This window comes from Canis lupus (genome assembly GCF_048164855.1).
Source record: "Canis lupus baileyi chromosome 5 unlocalized genomic scaffold, mCanLup2.hap1 SUPER_5_unloc_3, whole genome shotgun sequence".
NCBI lineage: Eukaryota > Metazoa > Chordata > Mammalia > Carnivora > Canidae > Canis > Canis lupus.
The window spans coordinates 280,472-298,594 of NW_027326410.1; the positions used below are offsets into that span (position 1 = coordinate 280,472).

General features: G+C 36.9%; 1 protein-coding gene across 18 annotated transcripts in view; it reads right to left on the reverse strand.

The window, feature by feature from the left end:
- LOC140629411 (outer dynein arm-docking complex subunit 2-like) overlaps window positions 1–18,123 on the reverse strand; it is a 272,107-nt gene that overhangs the window by 182,928 nt on the left and 71,056 nt on the right. For all 18 annotated transcript variants that reach the window (XR_012027242.1, XR_012027241.1, XM_072818875.1 and 15 more), the window contains 3 exons: window positions 17,552–17,757; window positions 16,073–16,171; window positions 8,307–8,454 (listed from right to left, as the gene is read on the reverse strand). Coding sequence is in view for 16 of the 18 variants with exons in the window: in XM_072818875.1 (XP_072674976.1) it covers window positions 8,307–8,454; window positions 16,073–16,171; window positions 17,552–17,757 (453 nt within the window). In the remaining 2 variants the exon portion in view is untranslated. The remainder of the gene's footprint in view (window positions 1–8,306; window positions 8,455–16,072; window positions 16,172–17,551; window positions 17,758–18,123) is intronic.

Here is an 18,123-nt window from a genome sequence, read left to right on the forward strand (position 1 = left end):
TGTCACATAACAAGTAGTCTGACTTCATTTCATACATAAAAATTTCATACATATATTTATATAAACAGAAACATCTGGAAGGGGGCTTTCCCTGTTATTCTTTTGCATGGCTTAAATTTTAGGGTATATATTAATGTATTATTTTTATAAGATTTAAATAACTTAAATACAGAAAAGAGATAAGGGAGGGCTAGAAGAGAAACGTGTGCTTCTGCAATGCCCTGCATGTCCCAGAAATATCAGAAGGCCACAGCCAGCCACACACCCCCAGACAGCAGGAGCTGGGAAAGGAGCCACAGCCTTTGCCAGTGGGACTAGCAAAGGCTAGTGGACCACAATGGGACCTAGAGTTTAATATTTTTCCTACAAATATGCAATTTCTAATAATGAGTACAATACAAGTATATGCATATAAAATGAAAAGATCACTTATACCAAATCTGGTACCTTTTACTCCCTAACTCTTCTATTTATAGATTCTTCAATGTGCAAACTTTTATAATAGGACCTGAATATGTGTTTTTTCAATAAAAAGTAAAGCAGCCTAAAGCATTATACAAACTGGGAACTAGGCAACGCTACTTTTCTACCATTTATTTAGCCTCTCAAGTAAATTTGGGGGAAAGCATACTTTGAGGAACAAACAATAGTGTTGCTGGCAATACACTGAGCAACAAATTCCCCCCATTTTACATTTTCAGATTACATAAAACTGAACAGAAGTCACATAAAAGTTTGATAGCAAAGTTCTTTACAATCAAATATCTTATGACTAGCTAGATGAGCAATGTGTAATATCATAGAATTGTATTCTAGCTGGGCGGGCTCACAGGTACATTTATGAATGAATGAATGAATGAATGAGTTAAAGCTTAAGGGAGCTCCCTTGAGATTTTTAACATCGTCATTTTCCAGTAGGTAAGTTGATGTGGTTGTATAATGTCAGCCAATGGTGGTATGAAGTGTTATGATTCAGTAGCATTACTTTATCGTTCTTATCCAGTTATCTTTGCTTTTCTCCACTCTTGTTTATGATACCCAAGGGGCAAAAAGAGCTTATAGCTCAAAAACTAAAAAGCTCAATTAGTTTATTTGTGGAATACAGATTCCTCTGTGGAGATGAGGAGACTCTCCGTCACTTTCATGACCTCCTTTGTAACAAAGGATCATTTTTTTGGGGGGCAATATATAAATATACAAGTGACACACAACTCAAGTAATCCAAGTACTTAAAGTATGTTCATGACTTACCTTGCAGTATTTAAGAAAACATAAGTGCAAATTCTACTAAGTAGAAATTTTTTAGGTGATGCAATTTAAAATATCTTATGATTTCTAACAGTGTTTTTTTTTTTTAAGGATAAAACTCTTTTGTCATGGAGACATTTTTTTAAAAGTTAACCCACATCAATGCAACACCACATGTATTAACTTAAAGACTTTCTCAGGAAGGTGGTAGTAACTTTGCTTTCTAACTACTGCCATTCATTTGAATATATAAAAAGTGACCATTTTTTCCATTTTTTTAAGGATTCTGCTGAACACAAATAACACTGTTCTATCACAATCTTCTCCATCTCTTTCAGTATAAACTTAGCCAAAGAGCACACTCTCATAGTGCCTTCCAGAAATGAACATTGAATTCCTTTGTTTAGAAATGCTCCCTGTTTATTTAGTTTCTTACTCAAATGAAGAAAACCAAACAAGAGAGTAAATAGGAGGACACAACAGCAAGGCCTGAAGGCCCTCTGTGTCCTGAGTTTCTTGACAGAGGAACAGAATAACTAGGCAACAGGCAGTAAAGATAGAAGCCTGAACATCAGCCTGGCCCACGGCCACCTCGCCTTCTGTGTGGCCCAGAGTGAACTATTTCTCAGCTTTTCCACCAATGAAATAAGGATCACACTACCTGCACCTCCATACCCAAAACCCGAGTAAGGGGAAAGGAATTTAATTAACTGTAATTGACTGTAAAGTACATCAAATTCCTGCAATGAAAAATCACATAACTCCCAATTACCACTTAGAAGAACTCTTTAACCAATTAAGGTGGTTGTGTGTGTGTTTAATCAGCTCATGAAAGATTATTAAGGAACTGAATGCCACAAAAGTAGTCTTTAACAAAGGTTTTAAAGTTTCAAAATGTCTCTGCAGCGAATCCCCTTCCAGACGGGGAAATCTAAAACATGCCAAGGACAGAGCCTGCGGGGTCTCCTGGGAAGCCTTGTGGAATTTCTGATGTGATTCTTTGAGTTTCTGATGTGATTCTGCTCACTGTGGAACAGAGTCTTGGTCACTGCAAAGCTGGGGGGTAACTTCACTTTTCATGGCCTGAGAGATCTCAATTTGCAGATACGTAACAGAGCAGGAGAGTAACTAGCAAGACCCCTGGCTCACATGAAAGGTGAAATAAACACCAGTGTTTCACGAATTTGATCAAAGACAATTAAAAAAAAAAATTAGGCACCACCCTCACAACATGGTGGCTGGGGGAAGAGAATGAATGTGTGGTGATGCCCAGTTGTGATCATATGATGTCACTCAGCAGCCAGCATTAGCCATTCTCCACTGAGTGACACATGTCTGGACAATATCACCATCCCCCAGGACTTGGGAACAACGACTGCACAGATTTAACATTTAAGAATGATACCACATTTGTGAATTTACATTAAAAACCCCATCTTTCCCTGACTTCATCATAGGAAGGAACCATAGTTCCTTATGGTTTTAGGGTGTAGGAGCTTTCAACTGGAGGGAACCTTACTTTAAAAATAAACATTGTTCTCTTTTTGCTTCAAACTTTCCTATCTTTCTTTAATTAATCTTTTTTTATCTACTGGCTAGTTGCATAAAATTACCAAATAAAATGTTACTTTAAGATTTAAAAAAAAAAAAGCTGATGAATCAATCTGTTTGTAAGCTGGCAAACTAATATTTAAGGAAAGACTTCTATTGGAATAATAATGGAATTTTGATCTAAAAATATCGCTTTGGGGGATGGCTGGGTGGCTCAGCGGTTGAACATCTGCCTTTGGCTCAGGTCGTGATCCCAGGGTCCTGGGATTGAGTCCCATATTGGGCTCCCCATAGGGAGCCTGCTTCTCCCTCTTCCATTGTCTCTGCCTCTCTCTGTGTGTCTCTTGTGAGTGAATAAATAAAATCTTTAAAAAAAACTTGCCTTGGTTGTACTAACTGGAATGGGAGGCAGCTACTTTCTGATTAGTTATTAAGAGGTCATATTCCTTCATGAATAAAAAGACAAAAACAGGCACAATGCTTCACATGCTCATTCATGCCCTTGGGTCCAGAAGCAGTAGTTCGATTTTTAATGAATAATGTGAGCTTCAGTCCTTTATTTCCAACTACGGCATGGGCATTTCTATTTGGGTATTTCATTCTCTTCAAACTCAATCTGATCCAAACCCAAGCCTCCTCATAAACTGACCTGCTTCCTTTCCTAGCCATTTCTTTGCTGCTTCCAAGATACTTCCAAGGACAGTATCCTATTCAAAGCCCCCAGCACACTCTGATCACTGCAACCCCCTGGTTACTGGTCTTCTGTCTCTTCCCAGTCTGATTCATTATGTAGACCACCTACTGCTGGACTCAACTTTCTAAATCCCTGCTTTCATCATCCTGATCCCCTGGCTGGGCTCTGATCAAAATCCCAGGTGTAGAAATAGGCATCCTGCAAGGAGGAGGCACACCTGGGAAGATGGCCCTGGGGATTGACCCCAGATGCTTCCATTATTGCCTCAAGGACCCAGGAACAAGACCAGCTGAGATGAAGCACTTCAGAGTAGCGGCAGACATCTACAAGCCCGCTTGCTAATAATCTCCCATCTGAGCCTGGAGGTAATGCCAGAGTAGTATTGACATCTTATCCTCAAGTGACAAGGAAATGCCTATAAGGGAGATAGAGCAGGATTCTAGACCCAGTCTCTGTGATCCCTCCAAACTACCTAAAATCTTAACCAGTCACATTCTTGGCATCACTCTATAGCCTCCTCAATTTTCTCCTGGATTTATTTATCCTATAGTATTAAGTTCCATACCCAATCCTTCTCCAATCCACACAGTAATAGATTTCAATAGGCTTGAAACCTTGTGTCCAGAAATTCATTCTTCAGTTTCATGATAGGTATAATGTGTATGAAATGCAGACCTACTTATAGTTACAACTGTTCAACATTTTCTCTCACTTGACTGAAGAGTACCCATTTGTATTAACTTATAATACTATAATACTTGTGACTAATCCACATTTCCAAACAAAATAAAATTCTGCAACTCTCCTCCTATTTCATAAAGGGGTTCTTTGTGAATGTAACTGGTTGAGTAGTAAAACTTCCACATTTTACAAAACTTCACAGAATCAGTGTGGGATGCACCTTAACAAACTATCTTCCCCAATTGCTGGAATCGATCCAAAGCAAAACATTTTAATTGCGAGATTTTAAAGCAGCCCTGGCCAGGGGAAAAATAATACCCATAGAAAGCTAGAATATACAGCAATAAAATTGCATATCTACATGGAGAAAGGGAACAGGAAAGGGAGAGGGTAAGAGAAGGTGGGAAAGATGTCAAGAGCAGAAGGAATGACTCTGGCTCACAGGGAGGAAAAACTGCTCTCAAGGAGCTGAGCATGAAGAACAGCACAGCCTGGCCCTTTGGGAACCCATTCTCTCCCCATCACACCTCCTGAGCAGAGGGTTGAGAGACAAGCCTGTACTCACTGGCTAGGCACTCTGCAAGACATAGAAGTGAGTTTAATATGGTCTTTCCATTTGAGTAGCTGACAAGACAGACAAGTTGAACCATAAAGATAGCAGAAGAAAGAATGTGTTTCTTGCTAAGGAAGCTGAAAAGGTGGTTTATTGCTTCTTTTAGAACTCGGGTACAGAGTCATCTGTTATGTGTGTGGGGGGAGGAAGAAGTTGGAAGGTTAAAAAGTAAAAATGCAAAGTCTTCATTAGTTTAAAAATTAAATTGTATTCTAAAAATCTAGATTAAAAGAATATATGCATATATAAAACTTGTAAGTTGAAATGAATGTATGTCAAAGCCAAATAATTAAATATAAATTCCCTTTACTTACATGCCAAGATCTGAGCTCATAGCTCTGGATAAATAACAAGCTATAGTTCATTGACCTGTTTGGGTATTAATGAGCTCATCAAATTTTTTTCAACAATTACAGACATTGCTGTACTTGGAAAATGGTAAGTAGAAAGTCAGGTCAACATTAACATTTTTCTACTAGTGTAAGTCTACATTTAAGGCATAAGTCTGCAATTAAAATGTCAGGTGTATTTATTTTGAGATTACCTAGAGACATTCAATTTTGCATTTCATAGACTTTTAATATCCTTTTGTGTCCCCATATAAAACATTTATCTGTGTCAAAAAGCTTGAAATCATTTGTAGATATACTTTTTCTTTTATTGGCTATGTTAAGAATATCTACCTGTGGGAACTATAATAATTCCAAGCAATTTACTGTCTGGCCAAAAGTATCACATTTGCACATGATTTATTGATGAATAACTTGTGCAAGCTTAAGTAGCACTTCATCAATAAATGTTTTCCTTAGCTGTTCTGGGACAGAAATAGTGCATCCCTTTTTGGCCTGATTTATATGGACTTATCCTAAATAGTCGAAAAACTCAAGATAGTTATCCAATAGTTAGGCTATTACGAGAAACGCTCATTGCCATGTTCACTGGGAGGATATTATTAAGGATGTCATTCACTACCACACTCACTGTCTGCTTCATTAAGTCCTCAGGGAGAAAATTCTTTCTGCTCTTAGTACCAGGATCAGTTACACACATTGGCAACTGGGCTATTTTTACCTCATGATGGTAAGAGTCTTTCCCTCATGGTATTAACTCTGTATTTCCCTCCTTTTATTGGTTGCTAGAAAATTTAAAGCAAAAGTTGAAGGCCAGCTTTGCAAGTCCAGAAGACTCCACACCATATGTTGTCTATAATAATAATAATATGTAACAGAAGCCATTATTATTACTAACGAGTACTGAGTACTTTCTGCTAAGCACTTTATATGTGTCAGATCTTTTTCATAATAATCATAAAACATGAGAACCTTTGTTTTTGCCAACTTGACCAATGAGAAAACAAACTGAAACTCACAGAGGTCAGTCAAATACCTCAAGGCTACTGAGCCAGTAAGTGGCAGACGCCTGACCCAATTAGAATCTTTCTAACATGGAAGGTCATGCTTCTAACTGCTCTGGTAGTGTGCCTCCTGGTCCATCCATGCGTCTTTCCTGTTGACTCTTTATTTCCTTTGACTAATGAAATAAAGTTAACAGACCAGAATTATTTGTATAAACACCAGGGCTCCCATCTGGCTCAAGTTGTTCAAGTGCTAGATGGCAAAATTCTCTGATGCATTTCCCTCCCCCCCCCCCCCAGAGTGACATGTGCTTTATGAGTACAGGAGAGATGGTGGGAAGATCCACGGACCTTCCTACCATCAGGAAGGTCTTCTGAGTCTGAACATTGGTGCTGTGCATGCTAGGCTGAACCACTATGTTGACTGCATGATTTGTATGCAAAGACGCCCACCAAGGGCATGTGCCTGACCATGGGGCCTGACCTCCAGCCTGTGCTCCAGATAGTTTCCAAATTCCTAGGATAGGAATATTCAAGATCCCAGAGTAAGATCTCCAAATTCTTAGGAATTCTTGAAATGATAATCATTCCATGTTTTTTCCCAAATTGTATTTATATATTTTTAGGTGATAATGATGATCCTAAAAGTTTTCCATAATAATAAATAGTATATCATTTTTTGTAATAGATATGCTAAAAATTTCAGAGGTTTTCTATTAAAAAAAACCTCAAACATATCTATTGCAATAACATGAAAAATGATCTCCACTAAAAGAGGGGAACATTACCACGAAATAAATGCCAAATCAAAGCCATTTTAAAAATTGAAGTTGATATAAAAATATTTACTATTTAAAAGATATTATTCTTAAGATGAAATTTTAAAACAAAGCATTTAATAACTAGGCTTTCAAAAGCATAGTACCTAAGGTGGGCATTAGGATTTGCTTCACAGAAGCTCCCATCCTTTTTTAATGATGAAAATCTTTGATTTGCTTGCCTGGATCCTGGTCTGGCCATTGAAATCTATGTTACAGTGGAGAATTAGAATACTTTTTCCCAATTTCTTGACTAATTTTTCTTGGGATTCAGGAAAACATAGATTTTTTTTTCCTGAGAAATACAGGGAATTGCAGCTGGGACCATGCTAAGAAAGGGGGCATATTTTTCTTCTAAAGCAACTTTCTCAGCTACAAAGCTGTGTCCATGCAGAGGATGTTTATTGAATTCACAAAAATGTATGTATAAACTATTTTACCTGTCAGCTTTGAAGGACCTCAAGGGCACCAGAAAAGTAGCCTTAAGTAATTTAGGAGCCACATAAATATCTTTACATATTGCAAAGCCATTGGCAAATGCCCTTGATTCACTCAATCATGTAGAAAAGCTGGAGGAAACTATGAGTTAAGTAAAAATGTTTTTACGAGTACTTCTCAACTATTGCTTTAGTCCTGGCCTACCTAGACATTATCAATATCAGTTATCCACTGATATTAATCTGGGTTTTGGCAAATCATTTTCCCTGCCCTGCCCCCATTCATGTCTTAAATACATTATATAGGCCATTATTATGTAACATGTGTTTACACATATTATGTTGAGAGTAATGAAAAGGGACTGATACATATTTTAAGTATCTACAATGTACCAAACACTATCCACATCTTTCAAATATGCTTTACCAACCCTGAAGTAATCCTATAGGACAGGTATTAACCTATTTTCCATAGGTTAAGAAAAATAAGGCTCAAAGCTATAATCAACAGCTATACTGTTGGTAAGTAACACAGCCTAGAAATTATAGTCCAACTTTAAAACAAATCCATGTTCTTGATGCCACAGCATACTGCAAGGTGTAAAATGATGGCAAGTCATAATAGCTGCTGGCTACCATGGCCCAGGGGAAAGGGTTGGTACCAGGCAGACCGGCTGCTCCACGAGGACTAACCGTGCTATCCTCAGGGTAATAAGACCTTCCCCTGTGCACACAGGGTAATAAGACCATTCCCCATGCACATTTAAATAATAACGGGAGTTTTTACTACTCTTATTTGAAAAAAAATATATATATATACATATATAATCAATTTGGAAGTAGAATATACATTTTTAGGAAAGGAATTAAAAGAATCATTGTAAACACAATACAAAGAGGTTTGTCTTACCTTTAAATGTTTCACCAGTTTCTGAATTTGCCAATATTCAGATGACAAATCTGCATTTGCTTCCTGACGACGATCAGGTGGTTCTTCATCTTCCTCATTCTCTGAGGAGCTGTCACTAAGAATTTCCTCAATCTTCTCAGCACTCTTACTAAGAACAGTAACAACCACCACATATAATAAACATATTTATGCTACAAAATGGATGTGGTTATAATCATTAATATTTCAGCAATATGAACATAAGCAATGTATAAGGTACCAATACCTTCTGAGTTCTAAAGATCTTTGCTAAGATCTAAGCAAGGAGATGAATAAATCCCTGTCTCTGTACCAGGTGCAGTTCATTATTATTGCTTTGTATGCAATAATAATAAAGAAAATAGTAAGAAATGAACAAAGGCATTAAGTATATGTCCTATGGCTGTGCTGTACAAAAAGGCAGCCACAAGTCATAGAAGTTAAATATCTTCTGGTTATTTATGTTTATATTTATTTAAATTTATTGATTGAATCATGTTTATATTTATTTATCAAATTGAAATGAAATACAATTAAAATTTCAGTTTTTCAGTCAAAATAGCCACATTTCAAGCTCTCAACACTCACCTACTATACCAGAAGCTTAGATAGAAACCATTTCTATCATCAGGGAGAGTTCAATTGGGCAGCACTGCAAATGCCCACAGGAAGGGTGTCTCTTTTATGAAAGGGAGTACACTTTGTTCCTCACTGCTCTAGAAGCTTCTAACTCAACATCAGGGCCATGGATACCAGCAAGTTCACTCAAGCTTTCATCACCATATCTAATTCATTCTCATTTTCTCTTTCGCTCCATCCTCTCTTCCCTCCAATCCCCCTGTGTGATCTCTTCTCTCAATGTCTTTCCTCATTCTGTTTTGAAGCAAAGGAGAAAGCATATTTCTAATAATTGCACAGAAGTAACTTTCAAGTTTTATTAATTTTTAAAAAGATCTTCTGTTTATTTATTTGAGAGATAGAGCATGAGCAGGGGATAGGTAGAGCAGGTGGGAGAAGCGGACTCCGTGCTGAACAGGGAGCCTGAAGTGGAGCCAGGGCTTGATCCCAGGATTCTGGGATCATGACCTGAGCTGAAGGCAGATGCTTAACTGACTGACTCACCCAAGCGCCCCTGAGTTTTATAAATTTTTAAGATTTTTTTTTTTTGAAAGGTGCTTTTGCACAGAGAGTCATGCAGAATGATGCTCCTGTGCTGTCTGGGCTGCAGTGGAGTGAAACTGAAATCCTGAACTGAAGTGCCTGTTCCAATTCATCAAGCCACATGATGAGTTTCAGTTTAATGTATTCTCTTGTCCAACAAATGTCAGGAACCTGGTTTGGTTCCAGAGCAAAATCTGGTAGATAAGGCTTACTTAAGAACCAATGTAAATTTAACTCAAAGGTCCCAGATTGAAACATATACTAAATAACCTATATCCTCCAGAGAATCTCTAAATGTACTTTCCCTTAGCCTAGCAAGCTCCTGGAGTTAAGAGCAAGGTGCACTGGGTTGACCCAATCACTCTCGAATCATGTTAAAAAAAAAAAATCAGTACCTCAAAGGAAAGCTGTTCTCTTTTTCCAATGATGAACCCTTTGACATATAACCTTAAATGGCTTTCCCTATTTTATGAGGTTCCCTTCCGGTCCTGTCCCATAGCAACCATACATTTGGGAGGTAAAAATAAGCAAATCTCAATGTTTCACTGACCTATGAACTCCACCTTAAGAAATACTTCTCTACTACATCATTATATCCACTTAAGAAGAGACATAGAGAAGTTCACATTTTTGTCAGAGTAATGGTTGTTGCTTGGATATACTACCCCTTTACCCTTATCTATTACTCTAGAATTCTCTGACTCACTAAATTTTTTTTTGACTCACTAAAATTTGACTTAAAATTGAAACATGTAAGGCCAAACATTTAGTTTAGGAAAGATGAAGTAGATCTTAAGTACATAAAAATCCTGGATATTATATATAAAACAAACACGATAGGACTCTGACAGGTTGAAAGGAGAAGAAAGACTATTTAAGGATCTACAGACTTGAGGAGCAACACAATGGTGAGTTCCTTGGGTTTTTTGTCTCGTGTATTCCAGATTGGGTACTAGAGAAGATAGTGATGCAGAATTATCAGTGGGCACAGGGAAAAAAGCACCTAAGAAAAGCCTGCTCTTTCTACTCAGAGGACCAGAAAAGGAACAGCTTAACAAGATAGAAAACTTTTAGGCAACAGATGATCTATTCTAGTCAACACCACAGAAAACACTGTGGCTCACCCCCACTTCTGCTAACAATGCTAAGAGAAGAGTGTTCTACCTTTATCAGACTACAACAAAACTCCCTAATCCCTGTGTCAGAAGAGACCTAATGGAGAGTCAGAATTTCCACCAACCCCAACCCCACTGACAAATAAACAGAGTCTCTTCCTCTCTGTTACCCACAGAGACCTAGTCAGAGCTTGAACTTCCATTACCAGTTAAAAATGATGAGAAGCCCCTCGCTCACCTCCCCAAGTTGTCAATGAAGGCCTAATTGAAAATTTGTAATTTCCTTCTCTAACCTGAGGAGACAATACACATCTTATTCCACCAATGTGATGTAGGAGGAAACCTGCTAAAACATAAAATTTAAATAAGATTCAGAAAAATTAAGAGAATCATAGAATCTCAAACATTATTAAAACCTAAAAATTACCCATTCTTTTACCATGCTCCAAAAGGTAATAGATAAAAAAGACATTCATGGAAGAAAGGGTTAGAGAGAATGGAGAGAAAGAAAACCAAAACCAAAACAAACAAAAACAATGAACAGAAAAAAAAATATATATAATGACAATCTTAAGCCCTAACATAATAATGACATTAAAGGTAAAAGTTCTAAATACACCAATTAAAAGAATTTAACTTACTGTACCAAAAAGAAAAAGAAAAGAGAATCAACCAAATGCTACCTACATGGAACTCATTTCAAATGTAATGATATAATATCATTAGTTTGAAAGAAAAAGAGGAAAAAAACCCACCATGTAAACAATCAAAAGAAAGCAGAAGTGTCTATAAAATAATCTGATTAGGTAGACATCAATAAAAAGAAAATGACAAGGCATATAGAGGAACATTACATAATGACAGAGACATATCAATCCCAAATATGTACACACCAAACAGCAGAGCTGCAAAATGCATAAAGCAAAAATAGAACTAAAATGAGAAACAGAAAAATTATACTTAGAGACATCAATACTACTCTCTCATCAATTTGTGGAACAACTGGACTGAAAATAAGCTAGGATATAAAAGAAATCAACACCACCAAACAATATGATTTAATCCACTTTTATAGAATACTCCAACAGCAGCAGGCTCTACATTCTTTTAAGCACCCAAAGACTCTATACCAAGATAGTGTGACCACACAAAACCTCAACAAATTTAAAAGAACTAAAATTATATAGTGTGTGCTCATTGCCCATAATGAAATCAAACAAAAAAAAATCAATAACAAACAGAAGACGAAAAATCTCCAAGAGTCTGGAAACAAACAAACAAAAAATGCACTTGGGTCCAAGAAGCGAGCCTCAAGGGAAATTAAAAAAAAAAAAAAGCCACACTGAACAGAAATTAAAATGAAAATACAACATATCAAAAACTTTTGTACACAGATAACAGCTAACACAGTGCATAAAGGGAATTATATAGCACTAAATGTTTGCATTGGAAAAGAGAAGTCTCAATTCAATAATCTAAACTTAAGTCTAAAGAAACTAGAAAAAAGAATAAAGTAAACCCAATGCAAACAAAAAAGGAAATACTAAAGAGCAGAAATCAGTAAAATTAAAACAGAAAAACAATTTGAAAAATCAGTAACAAAAAGCTGCTTAAAGAAAAGATCAATAAAATTGACAAAACTCTAGTATAACTGACAAGAAAAAGAAAAGACACAAATACCAGTACCAACAATGAAACATGGGATATCACTACAGATCCTGCAGACAACAAAAGAATAATAAGAGAAAACTATGAACAACTATACACACATAAATTTGACAATCTAGATAAAATGGACCGTTCTTTTAAAGTATAAACTATCACAACTTGCCCAATATGAAACACATAATTTGAATAGCACAATTATTAAGAGAATTTAATTCACAATTAAAAAACCCAAAACAGAAGTCTTTAGACCCAGATAGCTTCACTGTAGAATTTTACCACACAGAAGAACACCAAATTTTATATGATCTCTTCTAGAAAATAGAATAGGAAGGAACTCATTTTACAAAGCCTGATATCAAACCAAAGACAGTGCAAACAAAAACAAAAACCAATACAATACTCTCAAGATTGTGGATGCAAAAATTCTTAACATAATATTAAGCACATGTAATTCAGCTACCTATAAATAGGATGAGTGCACTATGACCAAGTGGGGTTACTACAGAGATGCAAGGCTGATTTGGTATTCAAAAATCAATCAGTGTAATCAACCACACTAACAGCCTATAGAAGAAAAATGACATGATTATACAATTGATGTAGAAAAAAGATTTGACCAAAATGAACACCCAAATGTGAATAAAAATGTTCAGAAAACCAAGAACAGAAGGGACCTTTATCAACTTGATAAAGAATATTTGTACAAAAACCTACACCATCATCATACTTAATGGTGAAAGACTAAATACTTTTCCCTTAAGATTGAGAACAAACAAGGCTATTGTTCACTTTGATCACTGCTGACCAATACAGCACTGGAACTTCCACTTCTAGTTGTAAATCTAAGAAAAAATACACAAGACTTGTATGCTGAAAACCATAAAACATTAGTGAAAGTAATCAAATACTTAAATAAACCGAGATATATAATATTCATGGATTGGAAGAGTCTACATAGTAAAAATATCAATTCTTCCCAAATTAATATAGATATTTAATGTAATTTCCAAGAAAATCATCAGTGATTTTTTTCTGTTGGAGATATAGCAAGATTATTCTAAAATTTATGCAGAAAGGAAAGGAACTAGAATAACTAAAAGCAATTTTTGAAAAAAAAAAAAGTGAGAGAAATCACTTTTCCAGACTTCAAAATTTACTATACAGCTACAGTAATACAGATTGTGTGGTAGTGGTAAGGGGCTAGATGAAAAGAAAAAAATCAGTGGAATAGAACAGATACCCAGAATAGCCCCACATATGTACACCGAACTGATTTTGAAGAAAGATACAAAAGTAATTCAATGGTGGAAAGATAACCTTTTCATTAAATAGTGCTGGAGAAATTGGACCTCCACTTAAAAAAAAACAAAGCAAACAAAAAAACAACAACAACTAAATCTTGACCAAAGTCTCACACTAAAAATAAGAAAAAGGCCATAGGCTTTATAATGTAAAACTATAAACATTTTTAGAAAAAATAGGTGATAATCTTAAGGACCAAGGGCTTCATGAGGACTTCTTAGACATGACATCAAAAATACAACCCATACAGGAACCTGGGTAGCTCAGTCAGTTGAGCATCCGTCTCTTGGTTTGGGCCCAGGTCACAATCTCAGGGATGTAAGATTGAGCCCTGCACAGGGTCTGCCTGCTTGAGACTCTCTCCCTCTCCCCTTCTCTTCCCCATGCACTCTCTCTCTCTTTATCTCTAAAATAAACATATTAAAAATAAAAACAAAACAACCCATAAAAGAAAACATTGATAAATTGAACCTCATCAATAGTAAAACGTTATTCTATGAGAGAGACTCTATAAAAAGGATGAGAAAACAACTTACAGGGAGAAGGAAATATTTGCATACTACATATTCAATCAAGGATATCCAGAATAAAGAACTCTCGAAACTCAACATTTAAAAAGTGATCTGATTAGAACATAAAAAACAAAAGACAAAGAGACATTTCACTAGAGAATATATATGGATGGCAATAAGCCCATGAAAAGATGTTCAACATCACTAGCCATTAGGGAAATGCTAAGACCATGATGAAATAATACTATACATCTTGTAGAATAGCTCAAAACCAAAACCAAAAAAAAGTTTGGATGCAAAGGCAAGGATGAGGATAAACTCAGTTTCCCCTAAGTGTTTGATGGGAACTAAATGGTACAGCCAGTCTGGAAAAGTTAGATAGTTTCTTAAAAAGCTACACAATTATTATGTGTCAGCAATTGGGCATTTATCTTAGAGAAATGAAAACTTCATCCATATAAAAGCCTTTATATGATTGTTCATAGCATCTTTATTTTTAATATCCAAAAGCTGCAAACAATGAAAATGCTCCCAATAGGTGAATAATTAAATAAATGATGGTACAACCACACCATGGAATGCTACTCAGCAAAAATAATAAATAAATAAATAAATAAATAAATAAATAAATAAATAAATAAATAAATAAAATAAAAAAAATAAAAAAAAACGATTGCACTATGAACATATGCAACAACTTAGATGGATCTTAGGGGTATTATAGTGATGAAAACAAAGTCAATATCAAAAGTGTATAATTCCATTTACATGATATTCCCAAAATGATAAAATTATAGAAGTGGATAACAGGTTAATGGTTGCCAGGAGTTAGGATTATAGGGAAGAGGTGTGGGCATAACTATAAAGAGGTGGCAAGAGTGGCTTCCCAGTGGTGATGGAACCCTTCCACACACTGACTGACAGGGTCATCACACACATCTACATGGAATAAAGTGATAGAAAATGATACATGCACATTATATCAATATCAGTCTCCTGGTTTCAGTGCTGTAGGATAGTTATGCAAGATGCAACCACTGGGAGAAGCTAGGTGAAGGGTATGAGATTCCTCTGTACTATATTTGCAGCATTCTGTGAATCTGTAATTAATTCAAAATAAAAAGTTTTAAAAATAGTCAAATAAATCAAATAATTTATTATGTTGAACCCAAGAATATAGGATTAATGTAGTAGGGTGTCTTAAAGTTTCTTCTTTTTCTGTGTGCACAAACTTTATAATGTGAAATGTCTGCATTTCTTCCCACTACTACCCCAAACTTACTAACAAAAGTAGCTGACCCTCCTCCACATATGCCGCTTTTGTTGTCAAAATGAAAATGGAGTCAGAAGTTTACTAGCCTTCTATTGATGGCTGTTTTTTAAAATATTTTATTTATTTATTCATGAGACACAGAAAGAGAGAGAGAGGCAGAGACATAGGCAGTGGAAGAAGCAGGCTCCATGCAGGGAGCCCGATGTGGGACTAGATCCCGGGACTCCAGGATCACACCCTGGGCCGAAGGCGGCGCTAAACCGCTGAGCCACCCGCGCTGCCCTGATGGCTGTTTTAATGAGAAATAACATCTATCACTTTAGGATTGGCAGTGCCACCAGTGATGAGTAAAATGAGGCTCAGGAAGATGACTTACCCTTGCTATGATAGGATTGTTCAAAAGTAAGAGATCAGCAAAGAGCCCAGTTCTCCTATCACTCAACTCATGGCAATTAGCATTAAATTCATTTGTTTACAGAGAGTTAACTAGTACCAATAGATGCCTGTGTTTCAAGGAACTCTTCACTAAAAGGATATCTTGTAAATATATTCAAAGAAATTCAGTATTATCATTTTTATAACTAGTCAATACTAGTTGGTCCAAGGGTCCAGTAGAGGACCCCGATGTAATGATAAGAACACCAGAAATTTGCATGCTATCTAGCCCACTGGGTAAAGGGTGGCTTTAAAGGATGGTTCCTTTTAATAGATACGTACCGAACTAACTGTGCTCTTCCAGGTGAAACAGGTGGTCCTGACCTTTCAAGTCTTCCTCTATGTTTTTTCTCTTGAGTGTCTCTTAGTAAGCTTTTGTGCCTAAAAATATATTAACATTTTAAAATTAACTTATTGTGGATTGATAGGAAATTAAAAATAGAAATGTACCTAAAGATTTCATCATTTTCATGCACCCGTGTGACATGTTTTCCTAATACAGAAAAGAACTGTATGAGTTTCAGCCTCATCTGACACCTGGGATGTCCCTTCAGTCTTTCAGGCACATTTTGGCCAGTATTTCTTTTATAAGGACCAAGTACTAGGAACTGTCACTCTGCAGGCCCCTTCACTCGGAGCCTTCTACTCTGGGCACATCCTGCCCTGGGTGAAAGTTGCCTGGTTACTTCCCTTCCCCACCCGACTCTGCCACAGGGCCTGGATCTGGTTTTCCAGGGATTCCCAGGTTTAGCGTGGTCCTTGGCACATAGTGGGTTTTCATTACATAGTGGCTAGGTAAACTCATAACTGAAAAATGCCAGGACGTGGGAAGAGTGGTATTTTAAGATTCACCTTCCAGCATAACAGAGCAGCCTGTGTATTTGTCATTTTCATACTCCTTCAGATAGGAGTCACAGAGATCAAACACCTCAAAATTGATGAGAATTAGAGGAACAAGAGCATCTCCTTTTTCCCCAGGACTCCTTCCATCTGCTCTCTGGGTTTGCTGGCAACATGTACTCACTCCGTGGTTCTCAGAATCCCTGCAAGTGAGGGTCCCCTGTGACCAGCTGGGAGCCACTTCTTGCTTTACCCAATCGGGGACCGCATGGAACATTAAAAATAGGCTGAAATTTGTAAGCTATATGCTAATTTAAAAAGTGTCCTTGGCATCTCCGACTGCCGGCTTTTATGAAACACAGGGCCTTAATCTGTGCTTAGGTACCTATTTATAGACGTCCTTAAGTGGAACTCGTTTTGTATGTCAGACATTCTTTAAATTAGTGTCTGCTTCACTTAAGCCTGTTAATATTTTGGAGGCTCTAGCCTTTCTGTGGTATTTACTTAAAGTTCTGTTAATAGATAAGATGCTGTCTCTATCAAGATTTCCCTGATTCACTTCACATAATTTTAATCATTCTAAATTCACCTAGCACTTAACTTCTTCAGGTCCCTACCACTGCGTTTACATTGCCCGTGAGATTCCTCCATGTCTTTTATCATCTTTTTCACGTGATATTAGCCCTGACCTACCAATTGAGTCAATGGTGCTCTTGCCTTCCCTTCTGGTGCCCACACATAAGCCGTATTCACGCCAAATACTTCTACTTGGAATATGAAGAGCAGGGAGGGACTGACTTGTATTATGGAGGGACATGTCAACATCTACTCTGGACTTTCTCCCATGACATAAACTAACAACTAGGCAAATGTGGTTACTGAGGATGTATCAGAGAAGCCCTCATGCAAATTTCTACATACTTTTTGAAATCAACAGTGGCCTTCCAGTTTAAAGTTGGCTCTAATCTCTTGGTCATTTGAAACTTCCCGAAGTTAATTTGGTTCTTCTCTAGTATATTCTTGCTTGAAGCAAGAAAAGCTTTAGGAAGGGCGTCTGCTTCTTCCTTCTTAGGTACCTCCTTAGGCTCTTCATTTTCTTTTTTCCATTCTTCAGTGAATCTAATATCCTTTATGTACAAAAAAAACAGTAATTTTTACAATGACATCACTTCTGAATTGTTTTGTGCTATCTGAAAATTAAAAAGTGATAACTTCAGAAAATGAAGTCTCTGATGCCTCTAACTTGTGTTGCTTAGTGACACACACTAGAGAAGGGCCACTTCAGGACTCAGGTCTCTATTGGAGTGACGTTGCCAGAAATGTGATGTTCCTAAGCTCCCCTCCCCACTGCAGCACACACAGATACAACAGCAGGGTTAGACCTACTCACTCCTCACTACTGCCAGACAGATCTAAACTCAAGGGCTGCCTGGGTGGTTCAGTGATTGAGTGTCTGTCTTTGGCTCAGGGTGTGATCCTGGGGTCCCAGGATT